The 15,926-nt window shown below is 40.0% G+C and overlaps 1 protein-coding gene across 1 annotated transcript; it reads left to right on the top strand.

Annotated features, from left to right (window-relative positions):
• Window positions 1-3,551: 3,551 nt before the first annotated feature.
• apobb.2 (apolipoprotein Bb, tandem duplicate 2) lies at window positions 3,552-15,166 on the top strand. The gene is made up of 24 exons (XM_016550794.1): window positions 3,552-3,648; window positions 4,427-4,456; window positions 4,589-4,692; window positions 4,775-4,920; window positions 5,517-5,520; window positions 5,827-5,862; window positions 5,957-6,081; window positions 6,298-6,383; window positions 6,467-6,917; window positions 7,283-7,394; window positions 7,466-7,612; window positions 7,687-7,898; window positions 7,979-8,174; window positions 8,251-8,430; window positions 8,510-8,689; window positions 8,765-8,932; window positions 9,031-9,236; window positions 9,333-9,500; window positions 9,586-9,695; window positions 9,796-9,996; window positions 10,098-10,261; window positions 10,375-10,433; window positions 10,526-10,899; window positions 10,975-15,166. The coding sequence occupies exons 1-24, from the start codon at window positions 3,594-3,596 to the stop codon at window positions 15,156-15,158; spliced, it is 7,698 nt and encodes a 2,565-aa protein (XP_016406280.1). The 5' UTR covers window positions 3,552-3,593; the 3' UTR covers window positions 15,159-15,166.
• The last annotated feature ends 760 nt before the right edge of the window (window positions 15,167-15,926 follow it).

Raw genomic sequence — 15,926 nt, forward strand, 5'->3', positions numbered from 1 at the left:
TCTAAATATCAGTGGTCGCTCTATATCTCCAATAATCAGTCTCAGTAAGCTGAGATGTAAATGCTCCAAACATATAATGCAGTGATTGAGAGCTGAAGAAATAAAGGCTCCTCAGAAGATGTGAGATGTTCTGGAGGCTTGTGAAGATCATTCCTCCGCTGAGGAACAGTGAAAGTAAAGCTTCTGGAAACAAACGCTCCTCAAAAGATCCTGAGGATCAGATTTGAGACTCTAAAACATGATTGATGGAGAATCAAGTAAAGCTGAGCTGCTTCAGTCCAGTAAGTGTTCATCTGGAGATATTACTGCAGTTATTCTGACCTTTACTTGAGAAAAACCAGTCAAGATCTGACACGAGAAGCTCCAGCTGAAGCCATTACACTAAAAGAGCTTTGACTTGATAAAAAAAGTCTAAAGTATTAATCAATAGGTTGTGTGGTTTTTCACCAAAGTTTTGATCATGTTGATCACTTAGAAGCTGTTTTGCGCATTAAATATTTCTGCATCAAATATTATTCTGTACAGGCTTTAAAGGGTTAAGCAATGGATGCATTGTTACATCATTTGATTAGCTTGTGTCGTTCTAAAACCTGCACTTTTTCACAAAATATCAAACCCATTTGTAATACAGTCTGAATTGAAAGATATGTGGAAGGATGTGTTGTAAACAGCATTTTGTTTACGTATTTATGCATTTGTTTATGCCCTTTCATCAGTAATCAGTTTTTAGCACCACTTTTTAACTTTGCCCTTTGCTGTACTTACTTCTGTCAAGCATGAAACTCCTAATTTATGTTAACTGCTCTGAAATCTGTAGCACCGATGTAATATCTATCGCAGATCTCTGCTGGAGAAGGAGTTTCAGCTCGTTGAATGTCTGTCCTGCCAGAGCAGGTCTGGGATTCATTTGCGTAAAACAAACTGCAAATTGTCCATAACATGCTGTAAGAAGTGCCTTGATTCACTTTGTTAAAATGGACGGAAATCCATCCACTAATTGATTGCTGCATATTCAGTAACAAAGCTTCTGATTGGTTTACTTGTGCTCTGATTGCTATTTATGTTCGGCTTTGATGCATTTCCCGCCGAGCGTTTCTGAGAGTCAGGTTTCACTGTGAGTTACTGCAGACTCAGTCAGTCAGTCCAGTAGCCCACTGTAAAAGAAGCTCTCTCTCTCTCTCGCTCGCGCGCGCGCGCGCGCACACACACACGATGCGCAAAACTCCGCATTACCTCCTCTCCTAGGTTCACGAAACGGTTGTCCATAAAATGCATTGCTGTTCTGTTGTAAGTGATCTTAAAGATTCCTAAATGCATCTACTTTCGGAAGGCCAAATAAAGTGCTTTTGCTTTCGCACTTAAACACACAGCGTCTCCCTGACATGGTTGCTTCAACACTAACTGCGGTTACTGAAACCATGCCTTCTTTCTTTGCGTGCACATTTGGGCGCATTATGCAAATATTTCCACATAGTGAGGTAGATATGTGGGGGCGTGTTAGAACGAGCCGTTTTAGGGGGGCGTGGCAGAGTCTTAACTTTGATAAAGAATATCTCTTTGGTTTTGAGACTTTAGTCTTTGCAACTTCAGGGATCTTATCTATGCACAATCAGCTTGTAACACTCCAAAGAGATAGGAAAACTTGAAATCGCATCATATGACCCCTTTAAAGTTGCGATGAAACGGAAGTAGCAGCAGATCTTTACTTCCATATTCTGATGACGTCTTTCACCAGAAGGTCCTGTTACGACATTTTGATAAAAAATTCTGAAACATATGCACAGATGAATCGTTCACAATACGCTCTACAACATGCATTTAGAATATAGTGTGGATTTCATGACATCTTGAATTCTGTGATTGTTTGTAAGCCGCCCCAAAAACACCCCATATCCTGCAGCTTTACCGACCATCTGCCTGATACATGGCATCAGGGGGTTCTTGAGCTTGAGAGGAGGGTGAAGGGGGAAATCCTGAAATAAATGAATGTTGGGATTAATTTCCCATGATCTCTGGTGCACATGCTGGTCATTGTTATGAATCTTGGATTACTGTTCGTTTATTAATGACCCAGAGCAGATGATTAGTGGGACAGGGGTGCAGCAGACCCTCTGTGCTTGCTGTTGAATGGTTAATTGTTAGTGTCTTATAACAAGTCATTGCATCACCATGACAAAGGCTTCTGTTTACATTATGCTATGGAGCGTCTCCATTGGTTTTAAGTGCCGGTTTTGCCAGCATTGGTGTCCTGCACAAATAAAGGTTCTTTATTGACGTTAATGGTTCTCTGAAGAACTGATCACTGAAAGGTTCTTTGTGGAGCCAAAAATTGTTCTTCTATGGCATCACTGCAAAAACACCTTTTTGGAGCCTTTATTTTTAAGAGTGTGATGTAAATCAGTGAGATCTTTATAACAGCGCAGCAGATTCTGACACAAAATGTGAAGATGTGAGATGTTCTGGAGGCTTGTGAAGATCATTCCTCCGCTGAGGAACAGTGAAAGTAAAGCTTCTGGAAACAAACGCTCCTCAAAAGATCCTGAGGATCAGATTTGAGACTCTAAAACATGATTGATGGAGAATCAAGTAAAGCTGAGCTGCTTCAGTCCAGTAAGTGTTCATCTGGAGATATTACTGCAGTTATTCTGACGATTACTTGATTATAATCAGTCAAGATTTGACACGAGAAGCAGCAATCTATAGAAACCCTGAGCTGGAAACTGCGACTTATTTCTCATAATTGCAACTTTTTTTAATGCACCCAAACAGAAGCTCAACAGAAATCAATAGCGGTGTGTAGAAGTGTAGTTAAAAATGAATTCAGGTCAGTGTAAAGAGTTCAGAGTCCTGCCGCTGTGCTCACTTGTGCAGATTAGTTTAATAAAATATATGAATAGCAGTAGTTTTCAGCTACTCTCAGGGTTATGTCATGTCAGATTCTGTCTACAGGCCATCAAAATCACAGCCAGATTTTAGGGATTGAACACATCTGAATGTAATGGTGTGCAATGTATTCTATCTACCAAAATATAATCCACATTCATACGTCTCTCTGTTTTTCATGTAGTTTTGTCCTTGCATCAGTTATAAGATCGGTATATGAGTATTTTCTGCAGGTTCATCTCGACACCCCCTGATTGTGTTTTTCACAAAGTCCTTGTTTAGTCAAAACTAATTTTGCTGAGTCCAGATCTGAAGTTATAGATTGAGCAAGATTGGGAAATTGCATTATGCAATATTTATTGATACCGTGATTGAGACGAATAGCGTAGAATAATTATAAACCATGACTTTTTTGCTCATAAATGCTGCGAACCATGTAAGTGTGCAGATATTTAACATCTCCTAACATCTATTTGTGTTCATTCAAAATGTAAAATATTGAAAGGTGTGGCTGTTTGTCTGCTCTAATGTTTAAATCTGTTTGTGCTATCTTTTTTTTTCTTCTTCGGAAAATCAATGTCAAACTCTATTAGCTTTATTCTGTCACAGCGTTTGTATGAACTTTGGAGTCGGGGGCTGAAATTTTAACACGTGAGTTTGGTTTGCTATAAATCTCCTGATCAGAAATCTGAAAGCTGTACTGAAGCATCATGGGTGACAATAAGCTCCGTCTTTTACTGCTTTTGAGCACCGTCGCCTTGTCAAGTAAGTATAGTCAAGTCACATTTATTTTGATAGTGCTTTGTACAATACAGATATTTTCAATAACAGTGTTAATGCTGTAATTAGACAGCTCAATTCAGTTCAAATGTGGATTCAGTTCAGTGTGAATGTTGCAAAGTTAATATATAATTTTCTTTGCACTGCAAAAGTGCTTTTCTTCCTCAGTATTTTTGTCTTTTTTCCCAGTACAAATATCTAAACATTCTTAAATCAAGATACATTTATTTAAGATGCAAAATGACATAAGGAGTTTTATCCTGAAAAAAAATAAAAATACAATAAATCTGCCAATGGGGTATGAAAAATTTAGTTTTTCAGTTAAAAAAATATTTTTTAGTTCATTTATTTATTATAAATGTTTTATTTATTAGTTTTCAATATAACAAAAATCTGAATAATCAATATAAACTCAAAATATAATTTTGTACAGATCTCATGTCAAGAAGAATATTTCCGAACATACAAATAATCAGATCCAATTTATAGAAATGCATACATTAAAATAAAATAAGACATAGGTGGTCATTGTATTAATAGTGGAATTTGTATAGACATAGGGTCAAAAGTCCATAAAAGTTGCTATTTTTTTATTATTATTATTATTAGATTCATATGAAATTAGACCATTTATGCATGAATTTTACTTTTCTCACCCCAATGCCATTGCAAAAAAGAACTTTAACTAATACAGATTCACATTTTGGACGTTTTCAGCCCAGATTACAGTGTAATGACATGCATTTTTTATTTTGTATTACAGACGCGCAGGATGAAGGACCACCATGCTTGAGTATGTCTCTTGAAATTATTCTGCAGAATCTACATGCAAACCTACAGCTGTAATGATCTAAATTCAGTATTAAATGTCAGCATGTATTTATGCACTAAATAATGTTTTAATGAATTGATCTGCTGTTTCTAGTGGCCAAAAGATACAAACCCTTCAACAAGTATGAATACTTCTATAAGACAGAGTCCTTGAATGCTTTGAATGAGGCGGTCAATGGCCCCGAGGCCAGCTGCAAGGTACAGTATGAGCTCATTTCCCTACATCAAACACTAAAGTTACTGCTGTTTTGTCAACAATGCAGTGTGAATATCGCATTAGGTTGAGATTGCAGTTCCTGGTACATGCAGCTACATCTTGCGCACCACCGAATGCAAGCTGAGAGAAGCGATTGGCGTCAATGCAGATGGAAACCCAGTGTTTGGAGCTGCTGCTGGCACCGAGGACTTCAAAACCGCCATGGAGAAGTAAAGGCCCGTTCACACCAAGAACAATAACTATAACAATACTAGCATCCATGTCGGCAGTCGATAACGTTCCGTTTATTATAAGGGTGCACTGCAGTTTTAGTCTGCCACTTTAAAGGCACAATATGTAATTTTCACCACTAGAGGGCGCGTATTCAAAATAAACAAAGAAACAAAGGCATAGTTTGATGAGGGTGTGACTGAGTGTGGAATCATGGGAGTTGTGGTCTTCATCCCCACAGCCGATGCAATCCGACGGGACTCGGGCAGAAATCATGTTCATGGATGAGCTAATGATTTATTAACGTAGTAGAATGAAGCAGGGTGAGGCTGAAAGCCGTCGAAGCGAAATGAGGCCGCTGGCGACACAATGACACTATAGACACGCTCCGTGTCACTAGTTAAAATTGCTTATTTCTCTGGATTTAAACATTCTTCGAAACATTTGGGATAATGTAAGTACACAAGTCAGCAAAATATATAACACTGTTCTAGTGGTTTTCGGATATTTTAATAAAAAAATCTTACATATTGTGCCTTTAAATGCACAAGCTCTTTAAAGTCTGATTCTGACTGGCTTTTTATTGTTAATTTAGGGCTGTTCGATTCCGAAATTTTTAATTGATTCTGATTCCTGGTTCTGGAGTCAACTCTGGAATCGATTCCTCACTGTTGTTTTAGATTCTTTTTTTCTTTATAGATTGGATAAATGTGTTTACCTAATCTTGCTGTGACTACAAGATTTGAAGGCTTACGTCCTTTTGCACTTCCTTAGTATTCAGTGATTATTATAATCATCTATTATATCTTCATGTATTCTGGTGCGGCGCTCAAAACCTTTCATTGTAGAGAACAGAACAAGCCATTTTAAACTAAATAATAAGTTAAATAAATTAATTTTTAAAGGACCACACCAGTCCCTTGGCCCTCATCACTGGCTTGGTGAATTCTGAGACTTAGGTTTAAGTTTTGTGTAAAATTCCAGTTGAGACGAGTGGAGTGAGATCTCCAATGTTTTTCTTTCTCTCTTCCAAAGCACCATCCTCTTGCTCAGCTGATCTGGAGCAACCAGACCTGCAACTACAAGTTTGACAATGAGCAGCACCACATGACCTCTGGAAGTTGCACTGAAAAACATGTTCTTGTGCCTTTCTCATACAAGTAAGTGAAATAAATAACTTTTCTGTAGCTCAAAGTGTTGAGCATGGGTTTGATTCCCAGGGAATGCATGAATTGGTAACATGCACACCCAGAATGCAATGGTAGATGCTTTGGATAAAAGCGTCTGCCACATGCATAAATGTTAATTGCATGATTTTTTTCAACATAGCTGGATGGTCATGCACTTCTGATGTTTGTCTCTATGGCTATGACTAGGGGAAGATATGGAGTGACCAATACTGGTAAACAGGCCTTGACTCTTTTAGGAGTTGCTGAGTACAATGACAGAGTCTTTGAACACAGTAAGATAACGATTTTTGGCGTCAATGTTCATAACTTGCTTGCAATGTCAAACAAAATGCAAAATGTGCTGTTATGCCTCCAGATGTGGCCAATATGAAACCCCTCCATCTTGACCGCAGTGTTGACATGAGCCCCATCCAGGATAAAGACGCCGCTCTTGCTGTTCTGAGGGAACTTTCGGGCCTTTCCAAGACCAACGATGGACGCAAGAGAGCCCACTTGGCCCACAAGCTTGTAGCTGTGATCCGCAAGATGGAAGCTGAAACCTTGACAGCCACTGTTCCTGAGGCCCTGGAGATTTCTCGGTTTTTGACGTACCAGGCTTTGCTACAATGCGGCACCCCAGAATGCAACAGTGCTATCATGCAGATTTTCAGGACCTTTGACAGGTCCTCATTTGAGATTGACGCTGCTGTATATGGCATGGGAATGATACCCCAGTCCTCGCGAGTCCTTGTGAAGGAAATGTTGGCGATGGCAAAGTTCAAGCCGACCAAACCCATCTACTATGCTCTCAGCCAAGCTGTGAGAAGGTAAGGAACACGTCTTTAGATTAAGGTAAAAGTAAATCAACTAACATATGAGTTGAATTTTATCAATTGGTAGTTCTGTGTAGCTCAGAAAGTAGAGGATGGTTCCAAAGTCTTGGGTTCAATTCCCAGGGAATGCATAAACTGATAAAAAGTAAATCTTGAGTGCAATGGATAAAAAAGCGTCTGTCAAATACATAAATGTAGTGCACCTTAATTTGCAACCGTGTGAAAAGACATTTTCAGACAAATCTCAGATTTGTCCCACTGACTCTCATCCATGTTTTGCATAAGTGTGTTTTGTACATAGATGTAGCATTGTCACTATTTCATCAAAAGAACATCTTGTGTTCTCTGTGTGACCTAAGGCTCTATGAGACCGATGGAGTCACCAATGAGATCCAAGCAGTGGCTGATTATGCCCTTGAACAGATTGGTGATTGCACAGGTGACCAGGAACACGTCTTTCTTTCTCTAAGGGTATGTTCACACAAATTCCTACATGCTGATAAATTAATCTTCAGACTCTACAGCTAAGCATCATCTTCCAGGTCATTGGCAACATGGTGGTTGCACTGGGAGCTGCGCGCCCTGCTTTGCATTCTGCTGTTATTCAATGCATCAACCAGCCGACTGCCTCCCCTTCAGTTCAGCATGCTGCCATCCAGGTCTACAGACAGATTCTTGTACCTGAGGAGGTGAGCTGTTAAATATGCCCACAGCTCTTGGCTATCCTGAAGTCAGTCTAAAGATCATTTCATGCCTTTTAAAGGGTCGTGAGGTGCTCATGCATGCTGTTCTAGACAGAGATGCATCTGTACAGAAGCGTGTTGCCGCCTACCTCATCTTGATGAAGAACCCTACCCCTGCTGAACTTGCTCAATTGGCAGCAGCTGTCCATGTTGAGGAAAACCGCCAGGCCAAGAGCTTCATCATCTCTCATATCACCAACATCTTGAGCTCTACAGCACCAGAGACTCAGGAGTAAGTATGGAAGAGAATGTGAATAACTTATCAATCAAATTTTCAGAAGAAAATGTAATCTTGTTATTTTTACTCCCTAGCCTGAGGTGGAAGGTTCAAGAGGCCTTTCAAGGCAATGAAATTGGAATGATCATGGAACCCACCAAACTCTCTCGATACTATAGACTTGGATCTTTAGAGGGAAATATGATCTTTGAATCTCCCAACGAACTGCCAAGGGAGGTCATGCTGGAGATGACCTTGAATGCTTTTGGATTTGATATGGACTTCATTGAGGTACAGAGTCCAATAAAAGTCTGACATTTACTTGATGTGTTAGGTATGAATGCAATGGTTTTATTCTTGCTTTCAGATTGGCATGGAGGGTAAGGGCTTTGAGCCTATTGTGGAGGCCCTCTTTGGTGATGATGGATTCTTCCCAGACACTGTCATGAAGACCACTTTATACGCTACCGACAATATGCCCGCCCAACTCATCGAGGTCTTGGACAACATGCTGCCAATCATGAGGAATGAAAGGAAAAAGAGACAGGTATTAAATGTAGTAAAATTAGCAAATGGACATATTTCTTCATAGCAGGATTCCAATCTCAATTTTCTGTGTGCTGTAGGCTATTCAAAACATAGTCAAAGAAATCAGTGATAATGTCAACAAGCTTATTGAGGACTTGAAGGCCCAGGATACCCCTGAAGCGATGGTGTACCTCAAGCTTCTGGGTGCTGAACTTGGCTATCTTGATGCAAAAGATGGCAAGATGATTCACAATCTCCTTAAGATGATCCCCACTGATGTGAGTACAGCTTTTCCAACCACATTTATGAATGCATTTACTTAAACGGTCATCTGAATTATATTTTTGAAATAGTTTGCTAAAAGACTGCTCTCAAGTGTCGACAACGAGCTTTTCCTTCACTACATCTTCATGGATAATGAGTTCTATCTGCCCACCGGTGCTGGCTTTCCATTGAGAGTTGCTCTGTCTGGTACCTTTACACCTGGAATCAAAGGAGGATTGAGGTTTAGTCCAGGCATGGTGAGTCCAACACACTTTAGTCATGCATGTGTTACTATCAATATTTATCTTTCATTTCTGCTATTATACTAAAATAAATGAATATGACTACACCACAGAAGGAATTTGCATTCGCGCTTTCTGCTGGCATTGAGTTTGTGACTGAGATTGGGACTCACTTCCCAGACTACGTTCTCTCCGGTCTGGAGATGCACACTAACATCTATCATGAGAGTGGCTTCAGAGCAAAGCTCTCTGTGACCAACAACCAGCTCAAGCTTTCCATTCCAGCTCCTCGTGAGCCAACTGAGCTCATCAGTGTGACGTAAGACATCTTGACTTGAAATGCAGAAAAAGAAACTAACATTAAAACAAGTCAAATAATTATTTTACATTAATTGTTATTGTTCCCCATATATAGCAGTTCTCTGGTGTCTGTTGTTGGTGCCAAGATTTTGCCCATTCATGCCAATGGCGAGTATATTAATGCGGAAGTATGTGCTCCTGTTTTCCCTGGATGGAAGCACTGTACAGTCCTTAAGTATCCTGATGATGCCGCCCCTTATTTTCCTCTCAATAGTGATACCAAGTAATAGAAAATCATCTACATACTGATATTTAAATCCTATTATTTCTAGGACAATATTTTTCATCCACACTGCATCTGTGTTTAGATTTACTGTTACGCTCTACCCATCGGTAGAGGTCACAGAGTATACTGCCACCATCAACTACGCCTATGAGGATGATTCAGACAAAGTCACATTTAGCATAAAGGCTGAAGGTACAAGACTACTAAGCTTACTAATTATTTACTTGTACACACCTGGAAAAAGAAAATATGCCTTTAAAATAACTGTCTTTTTTCATTTGATTACTATCAGGAACACCCTTTGAGGCCACAAATACAGTGATGTTAAACAGAAAGCAACACACTGTATCATCAGAGTTGCTCATTGCCCCTCTTCAGCTTTATTCTAAAGTTTCTGCAAAACTAAAGCATGATGAGAAGTTGACGTTGGAACTTGAGAGTGACCTAAAACTCCCTGAGACGACTTCTGTTCAAACACTCATCCTGAAACTGGGTACGTGTCCAAAAATTATTTCTGTAATATGATGAATAGAAAATTTTAGCAAATTATTTACTACACGATTTTGAGCCTATCAAATATCTCTTCAATCTCAGAGAATGAGAAGATTGAGGCTGAATTAAAGTCTCATGTCAATTCTGAGATTCAAAGAATCATTCCCAACATCAATGCTATTGAAACCATTGTCAATAGCCTTCTTGATGGCCAGATTGCCCAGAATGAAAAGAAAGTCCGTGATATCCTGGCAAAGTCAGCTGCGGTAAGATAATGAACTTACCTCAATTGATTTTTTCATCAGCTTTTGACAAAGGAAATGTTTTTAATTAAATTAAAATGAAATAAATGTACATTGTTGATATTCCAATTGTGCAGTATTTGGGCGTTCCTGCTTTGCCTGTGTTCGCTATTCCTGAAAGACTGTTCCTGAATGTGTGAGTTAATGTCTCTAGTATGGTGAACTTTCTGCACATAATACGCAATGGTTAAACTGTAGTTAAAATTTACATTACATGTTTTTAAACAGAGAGGTTGCTGCTAAATATCTCTTTGGCCATCCTTACTATACCATCACTCTTCCCTTGCCCTTGGGTGGAAAATCCACTAGAGATCTAAACTTTCTGACGACTATCTCCACCCCAAATCTGATTATACCTCATCTTGATCTGGAATTTGAAGCTACTAGCATTAATCTTCCAGAGGTCTCCATTCCTGTGAGTGTGTCGCTGTCTGTGCCGACTCTTGAAATTACAGAAATGTCCGGAAAACTAAGCAGCAACTTCTACAACTTAGAAACAGCTGTGTCTGCTGCCAGAGATCCTTCTGCAGACCTACGTTATTCTGCTAAGGTTGAAGTTACCGGAACAAGTCCTGTTGACCTCCTATCCCTAAAGGTTGAAGGTAAAAAAACATGCATTGTATGCACTTGATTTGAATGATTGCTTATTGATTGATTCATTTTCATTTATTGCACAGGATCTGCTCTTGTTGAGCCCACACCTGGCAATTCTCTAATGACAAAAGTAAAAACAGTGGTTCACCACAAGATTATTGATGCCACCATCAGAGTTGAGGAGGAAGTAAAGCTTGCTGAAAAACTCAGTGTGAAATCCAAAAGCAAGCTTGACGTAATTAGCCTTTTTGGAGTGCAAATTTCGCTGGAGCATAATGGAACTTTTGAAGTTGATGACGAGGAGATCTCTGGAGATGGAAACCTGGAAGGATCCTTCGAGGCTGGTTCAGTCAATGGTTCAGGAATCCTTACACAGTCAGTCTCTCTACTCCCATCCAGACAAGAGGCAAAGATTGATTCTTCATTGAAAGTAGACTCAACACTTCTTCAAGCTCGAAACTCCTTTGCTTTAGCTTTTGCCAATGGAGGACTGATAATTCTATCCAACACTGCAGCATTTGATGACCATCTAACAAACACTGCTAACATCACCTTCAAGGAATTTCAGCTTGCTCTAAATACTCATACAAAAACACAGGCTTTTGGCCTGAAGATCCAAAACATGGCTGAGACCAGAGCTGGTGCTGAAGCAGTCAGTGTTAAGATTGAGACCTCTACTGACATCTCTGAAGAACGTATCCATTCCCTGGTCGCAGGAGTATTGGACATCAATGGTCTAACTATTCACAGTGATGCCTCTGCTAAACTTATGGGACACACAGCTGCACACAAAGCCAATCTGAACCTCAATATGGATGGCCTGACCACCAGTGGCACAACCTCACTGCAAAGCGCCTTTACTATGGAGGAGGTTAAGCAGACCTTTGAGATCAACTACAAAAATCTATCTGCCACTGCTAAATGCAAAACAATTGGAAATATCATGGGAACACGCATTAACCACAACACTGAACTGCAGATGGCTGGACTTTCTGGCAGAATCAAGAATCGTGTACATTTCAACTCCATGGTGTTTAATGTTGAAACCAACACTTACGGTACAACTATTCCATTCAGTTTCAATTTTGATGCCTCTGCTAATGGTGATAATGACATATACCTGTATGGACACAGTAATTGTGAGTTTCATGCAAAAGTCCTCCTGAAAGTAGAACCACAATCGATTGCTCATTCTCATGAATTCAAGATCTCAACGCTCCTTGACATAGACAGTGTCAACATCAAATCCCATTTTGAGAGCAAGTCTGACACTCAGCTGATCCCATCTGAACAAAAGACTAAAGTGACTGTTAAAGCTGACGTGAACAACAACACCATCAATCAGGAAATAAGCGGTTACAATACTCCAGCACAGTTTGGGCTGGAAGGGTCTGGAACAGTGCACACCAATTTGTTCAACACTGCCAATACTGCTTATCAGGACTTTGCGGTTTCTGGCTTCCTAAAGTATGGCAAAAGCAATGACAGACATTTAATTAGCTTGCCTTTCCTTGATGGTTTGCTTCTAGTTCCTGACAACATCAGAATAACACTTGTAAGCATGGGCGAGACCCTGAGGAATTACATCAACAAAGAAGGGATTGCTTCCAAAATTCAAAACTTATCTCAGCATGTTAGTGACTTTGTGTCTAATTTGAACTTTGAGAGAAGAGCTGTCCAGCTGAAACGTACCTTGATATCTCTATCCCAGGAGTTTGCATTAAAGCTGGAAAATCTGGTGTCCTCTCGAATCGGTGCCTTTGCGAAACTAGTGAGTGATATAGGCAACCGTTTCAGTGAGGCACTGGAATTGACTGTGAAGGGTATGCTGGTTGAAAATGTAGTACCAAAGCACATTAGTACTTTGATATTTTCCATCATTGAGGATGTTAAAATACTTCTTAGCTCGATCACCACCCAAAGTTACACAAAGCTGAATGAGATCTTCCGTCCTGCCAATGCTGAGAACAACAAACCTGACAGTCCTCTTCAGATTCCTTCAGTTTCAACAGCCCTTCTAGTGCCATCTTTTGGAAAGCTGTATGGTGAGTTCAGATTCAGCAGCCCTGTATACAACGTCAGAACCTCTGCAGAGTTCAAGAACGCCTCAGAGAGACACCCTCTGTTCACGGCTTTTATTTACTCTAAAGGAACATCTCCGAAACATAACATTCTGAATTACAATCTAGATTCCACTGCACAGATATCTATGCCTAAGATGAGTCCTGTAACAGTGTCTGAAACTCTCAAGTTAACACACGTTTATTTGACTTTAGACCAACAGGCATCATCGACTCTGAATGGATCTGCCTCTAACAATGTTAATTCTTCATCTTTCTCTCTTGAAACTTTATACAAGCACCAGGTGAAAATCCCCTCACAGTCTTTGTCTGGTGAAGTCACCCTGATTCAGAACACTATAGCTTTCCAGGATGGTGCTGCAATCACCCTGACAGTTAAAAATGAAGGATCTAGCAAATTTACTCTTGAAGACTTCTCTGAGGAAGGCACCCATAAGAGTGACCTGCATTTTAACATGGGCCTTAGCACCGCCAAGCTGACTTTCACAGGCCGCACTGACAGCGCACATTTGCAGATGAAAATGAAGGTGAATGCTGATGCTGTTGCTCTAAGCCACATTGAATTCAATGCTCGTGTTGAAACAGAGTCGCCATTTATCAAGAACAGTTTGCTGGTTGCTTCTGGAAAGGCTTGCTTCAGTGATTTGAGTATAGAAATCAGTGCAGCCCATGACACCGAGCTTGTTGGACCTGTCAGCGGTGTCCTCTCTAACACTGCAAACATCATGACTTGTCCTTGTGCGGTTGATATTCACTTTCAGAACAAGGGTAATGCCAAGATCAAACTCTATGAGTCTTTGTTAACCACTGTTGATCTCCAGAATGACTACACTTTTATCTTCAACCCTGACCTACAAGAATTTAGCACTGTGGCAGTTGCCTCTTTCAACCATTTCAACTACAGCCATAACTTCACAGCTAACAATAACGAAGCAGAGATGGGTATTCACACTGTTGTGAATAGTGTGGCCAGCTTTGAGTTCTTAAATGCTGCAGAAATGTTCGTGCCAGCCATTTTCAAGATTCAAGCAGTCAAAAAGCTGAAACTGAATCATGACCAACCCATTGATCTAAATGCCAAACTTGTCTACCAGAAGAGTGGGTTTGCTCCTTTACTGGGCAACCTGGTCTCTGAGGTGTCTTTCAAGTCGTCTATTCTCAACCTCAGTGCTAATACAGGTGTTTATCCGAAGGATTGCTTGATGCATGTTAGTGCCACAACTGCCTCTGTGTTTCAGGAATTGAATTCCAAGCTTGATGGATCCACTAGCCTGACCACAATAAGTGGACTGAAACTGGCCTCTTCTTTGTCTTTGGAGAATGCTCACATTGAGGGTAATCATAACAGCACCATGACTCTGGAAGACAACTTTGAGGCTGTATTATCTGTGGACACAGTTGCTAAGATTCATACAACAAGCTTCACTGTTAATGCCGCTCATCAGCTTTCTGCTGACACCAAAGCCCATCCAAAGGCAGAATCAAACTTGACAATCAAGTACACCTTCGATCAGTCAGACTCAGCGGCTGCTGGACATGGAGATGCTAAGAATACCTTAAAGCTGGATGCAACTCTTTCCTATATCACCTTTGAGTCTGTAAGCCAAATAACCTCCAATTCTACATCCCCGGATGGTGTCACAATTAAGGGAACACTAGATAATGAAGCTAACATCTATGTGAAAGCTGATGGTCTGAAATCCAATCTGAAGACCACTGGAAATGGATGCATTGGTTTTAGATATTCCAAGTTGTGGTTTGACATTAATGACCTGCTGACCGTGGAGGGAGAACTTGACCGTATGTATTCTTTGCTAGAAATTAATTCAAACTATACATATATTGATGGTGGAGATTATGACCTTGCAATAAATCACACTGCTCGTGGTAAAACTGATCTTGTTCCCCTGAGCACCCTCATGGCTGCTGTAGATATATTCTTGACTCAGCCAAGTTATAGAGATTTTGATGTAAGATATAAAGAAAGTACTTTTTCATCAAACAGGTTTGCATTCAAAACAGAGACTTTCTCTCGTTGGTACAATTCAAGTACAGCAATATCAGGAGAGACGTTGAATGATTTACCTAATGCGGTTGTGTATGAGTGCTCTTACAATCTCACTTCTCCATCTATGCTTCTGGAGTATCAGGGTGGCTTGCGTATAATTCCCGTTTACCACAATTAATTATTGTTGAAAACAAGAAAAGGTATTGAACTATACATTGGTCTTTATTTACTGTATGCTTGCTTACCTTAGACCTCATAATCACAGACAAGCAGAGCCAGAATAAATTCAAAAGTCATTCTCAAGCACAATGATGGAAGCATGTTAGTCATTCTTATAAAGCCCTGAAATATTGCTTGTCCCAATCAACAATAAATGGATCTTGAATTCTATTTTTGAAAATGTTTAGGATTTTGTGCTGTTTATTGTTTACACACACACACACACACACACACACACACACACACAGGTTTGTTTTTGTGAATTGTGGGGACTCTCCATAGGCGTCATGGTTTTTATACTGTACAAACTGTATTTTCTATCGCCCTACACTAACCCTACACCTAAACCTACCCCTTACAGGAAACTTTGTGCATTTTTACTTTGTGGGGACCATAGGCGTAATGGTTTTTATACTGTACAAACTGTATGTGCTATTGCCCTACACCAACCCTACACCTAAACCTACCCCTTACAGGAAACTTTGTGCATTTTTACTTTCTCAAAAAAACTAAAAACAACTCACTCTGTATGATTTATAATCGTTTTGAAAAATGGGGACATGGGGATGTGTCCTCATAAGTCACCTTCTAGTTGTAATACCTATGTCATTATACAAATTTGTGTCCTCATATGTCACAAAAACGCGCGTGCGAGACACACAGACACACACACACACACACAGACTCACACACACACACACACACACACACACACACACGCACACAC

The sequence above is a fragment of the Sinocyclocheilus rhinocerous genome, unplaced genomic scaffold (genome assembly GCF_001515625.1).
Source record: "Sinocyclocheilus rhinocerous isolate Xijiao unplaced genomic scaffold, SAMN03320098_v1.1 scaffold2420, whole genome shotgun sequence".
In the NCBI taxonomy this organism is placed as follows: domain Eukaryota; kingdom Metazoa; phylum Chordata; class Actinopteri; order Cypriniformes; family Cyprinidae; genus Sinocyclocheilus; species Sinocyclocheilus rhinocerous.

Excerpts from the sequence above, each read along its gene's own strand:
- apobb.2 (XM_016550794.1), top strand. The coding sequence starts at position 3,594 with ATGGGTGACAATAAGCTCCGTCTTTTACTGCTTTTGAGCACCGTCGCC. Across the intron at positions 3,649-4,426 it reads GAGCACCGTCGCCTTGTCAA|ACGCGCAGGATGAAGGACCA; the intron begins GTAAGTATAGTC and ends TTTGTATTACAG. Across the intron at positions 10,434-10,525 it reads GAAAGACTGTTCCTGAATGT|AGAGGTTGCTGCTAAATATC; the intron begins GTGAGTTAATGT and ends GTTTTTAAACAG.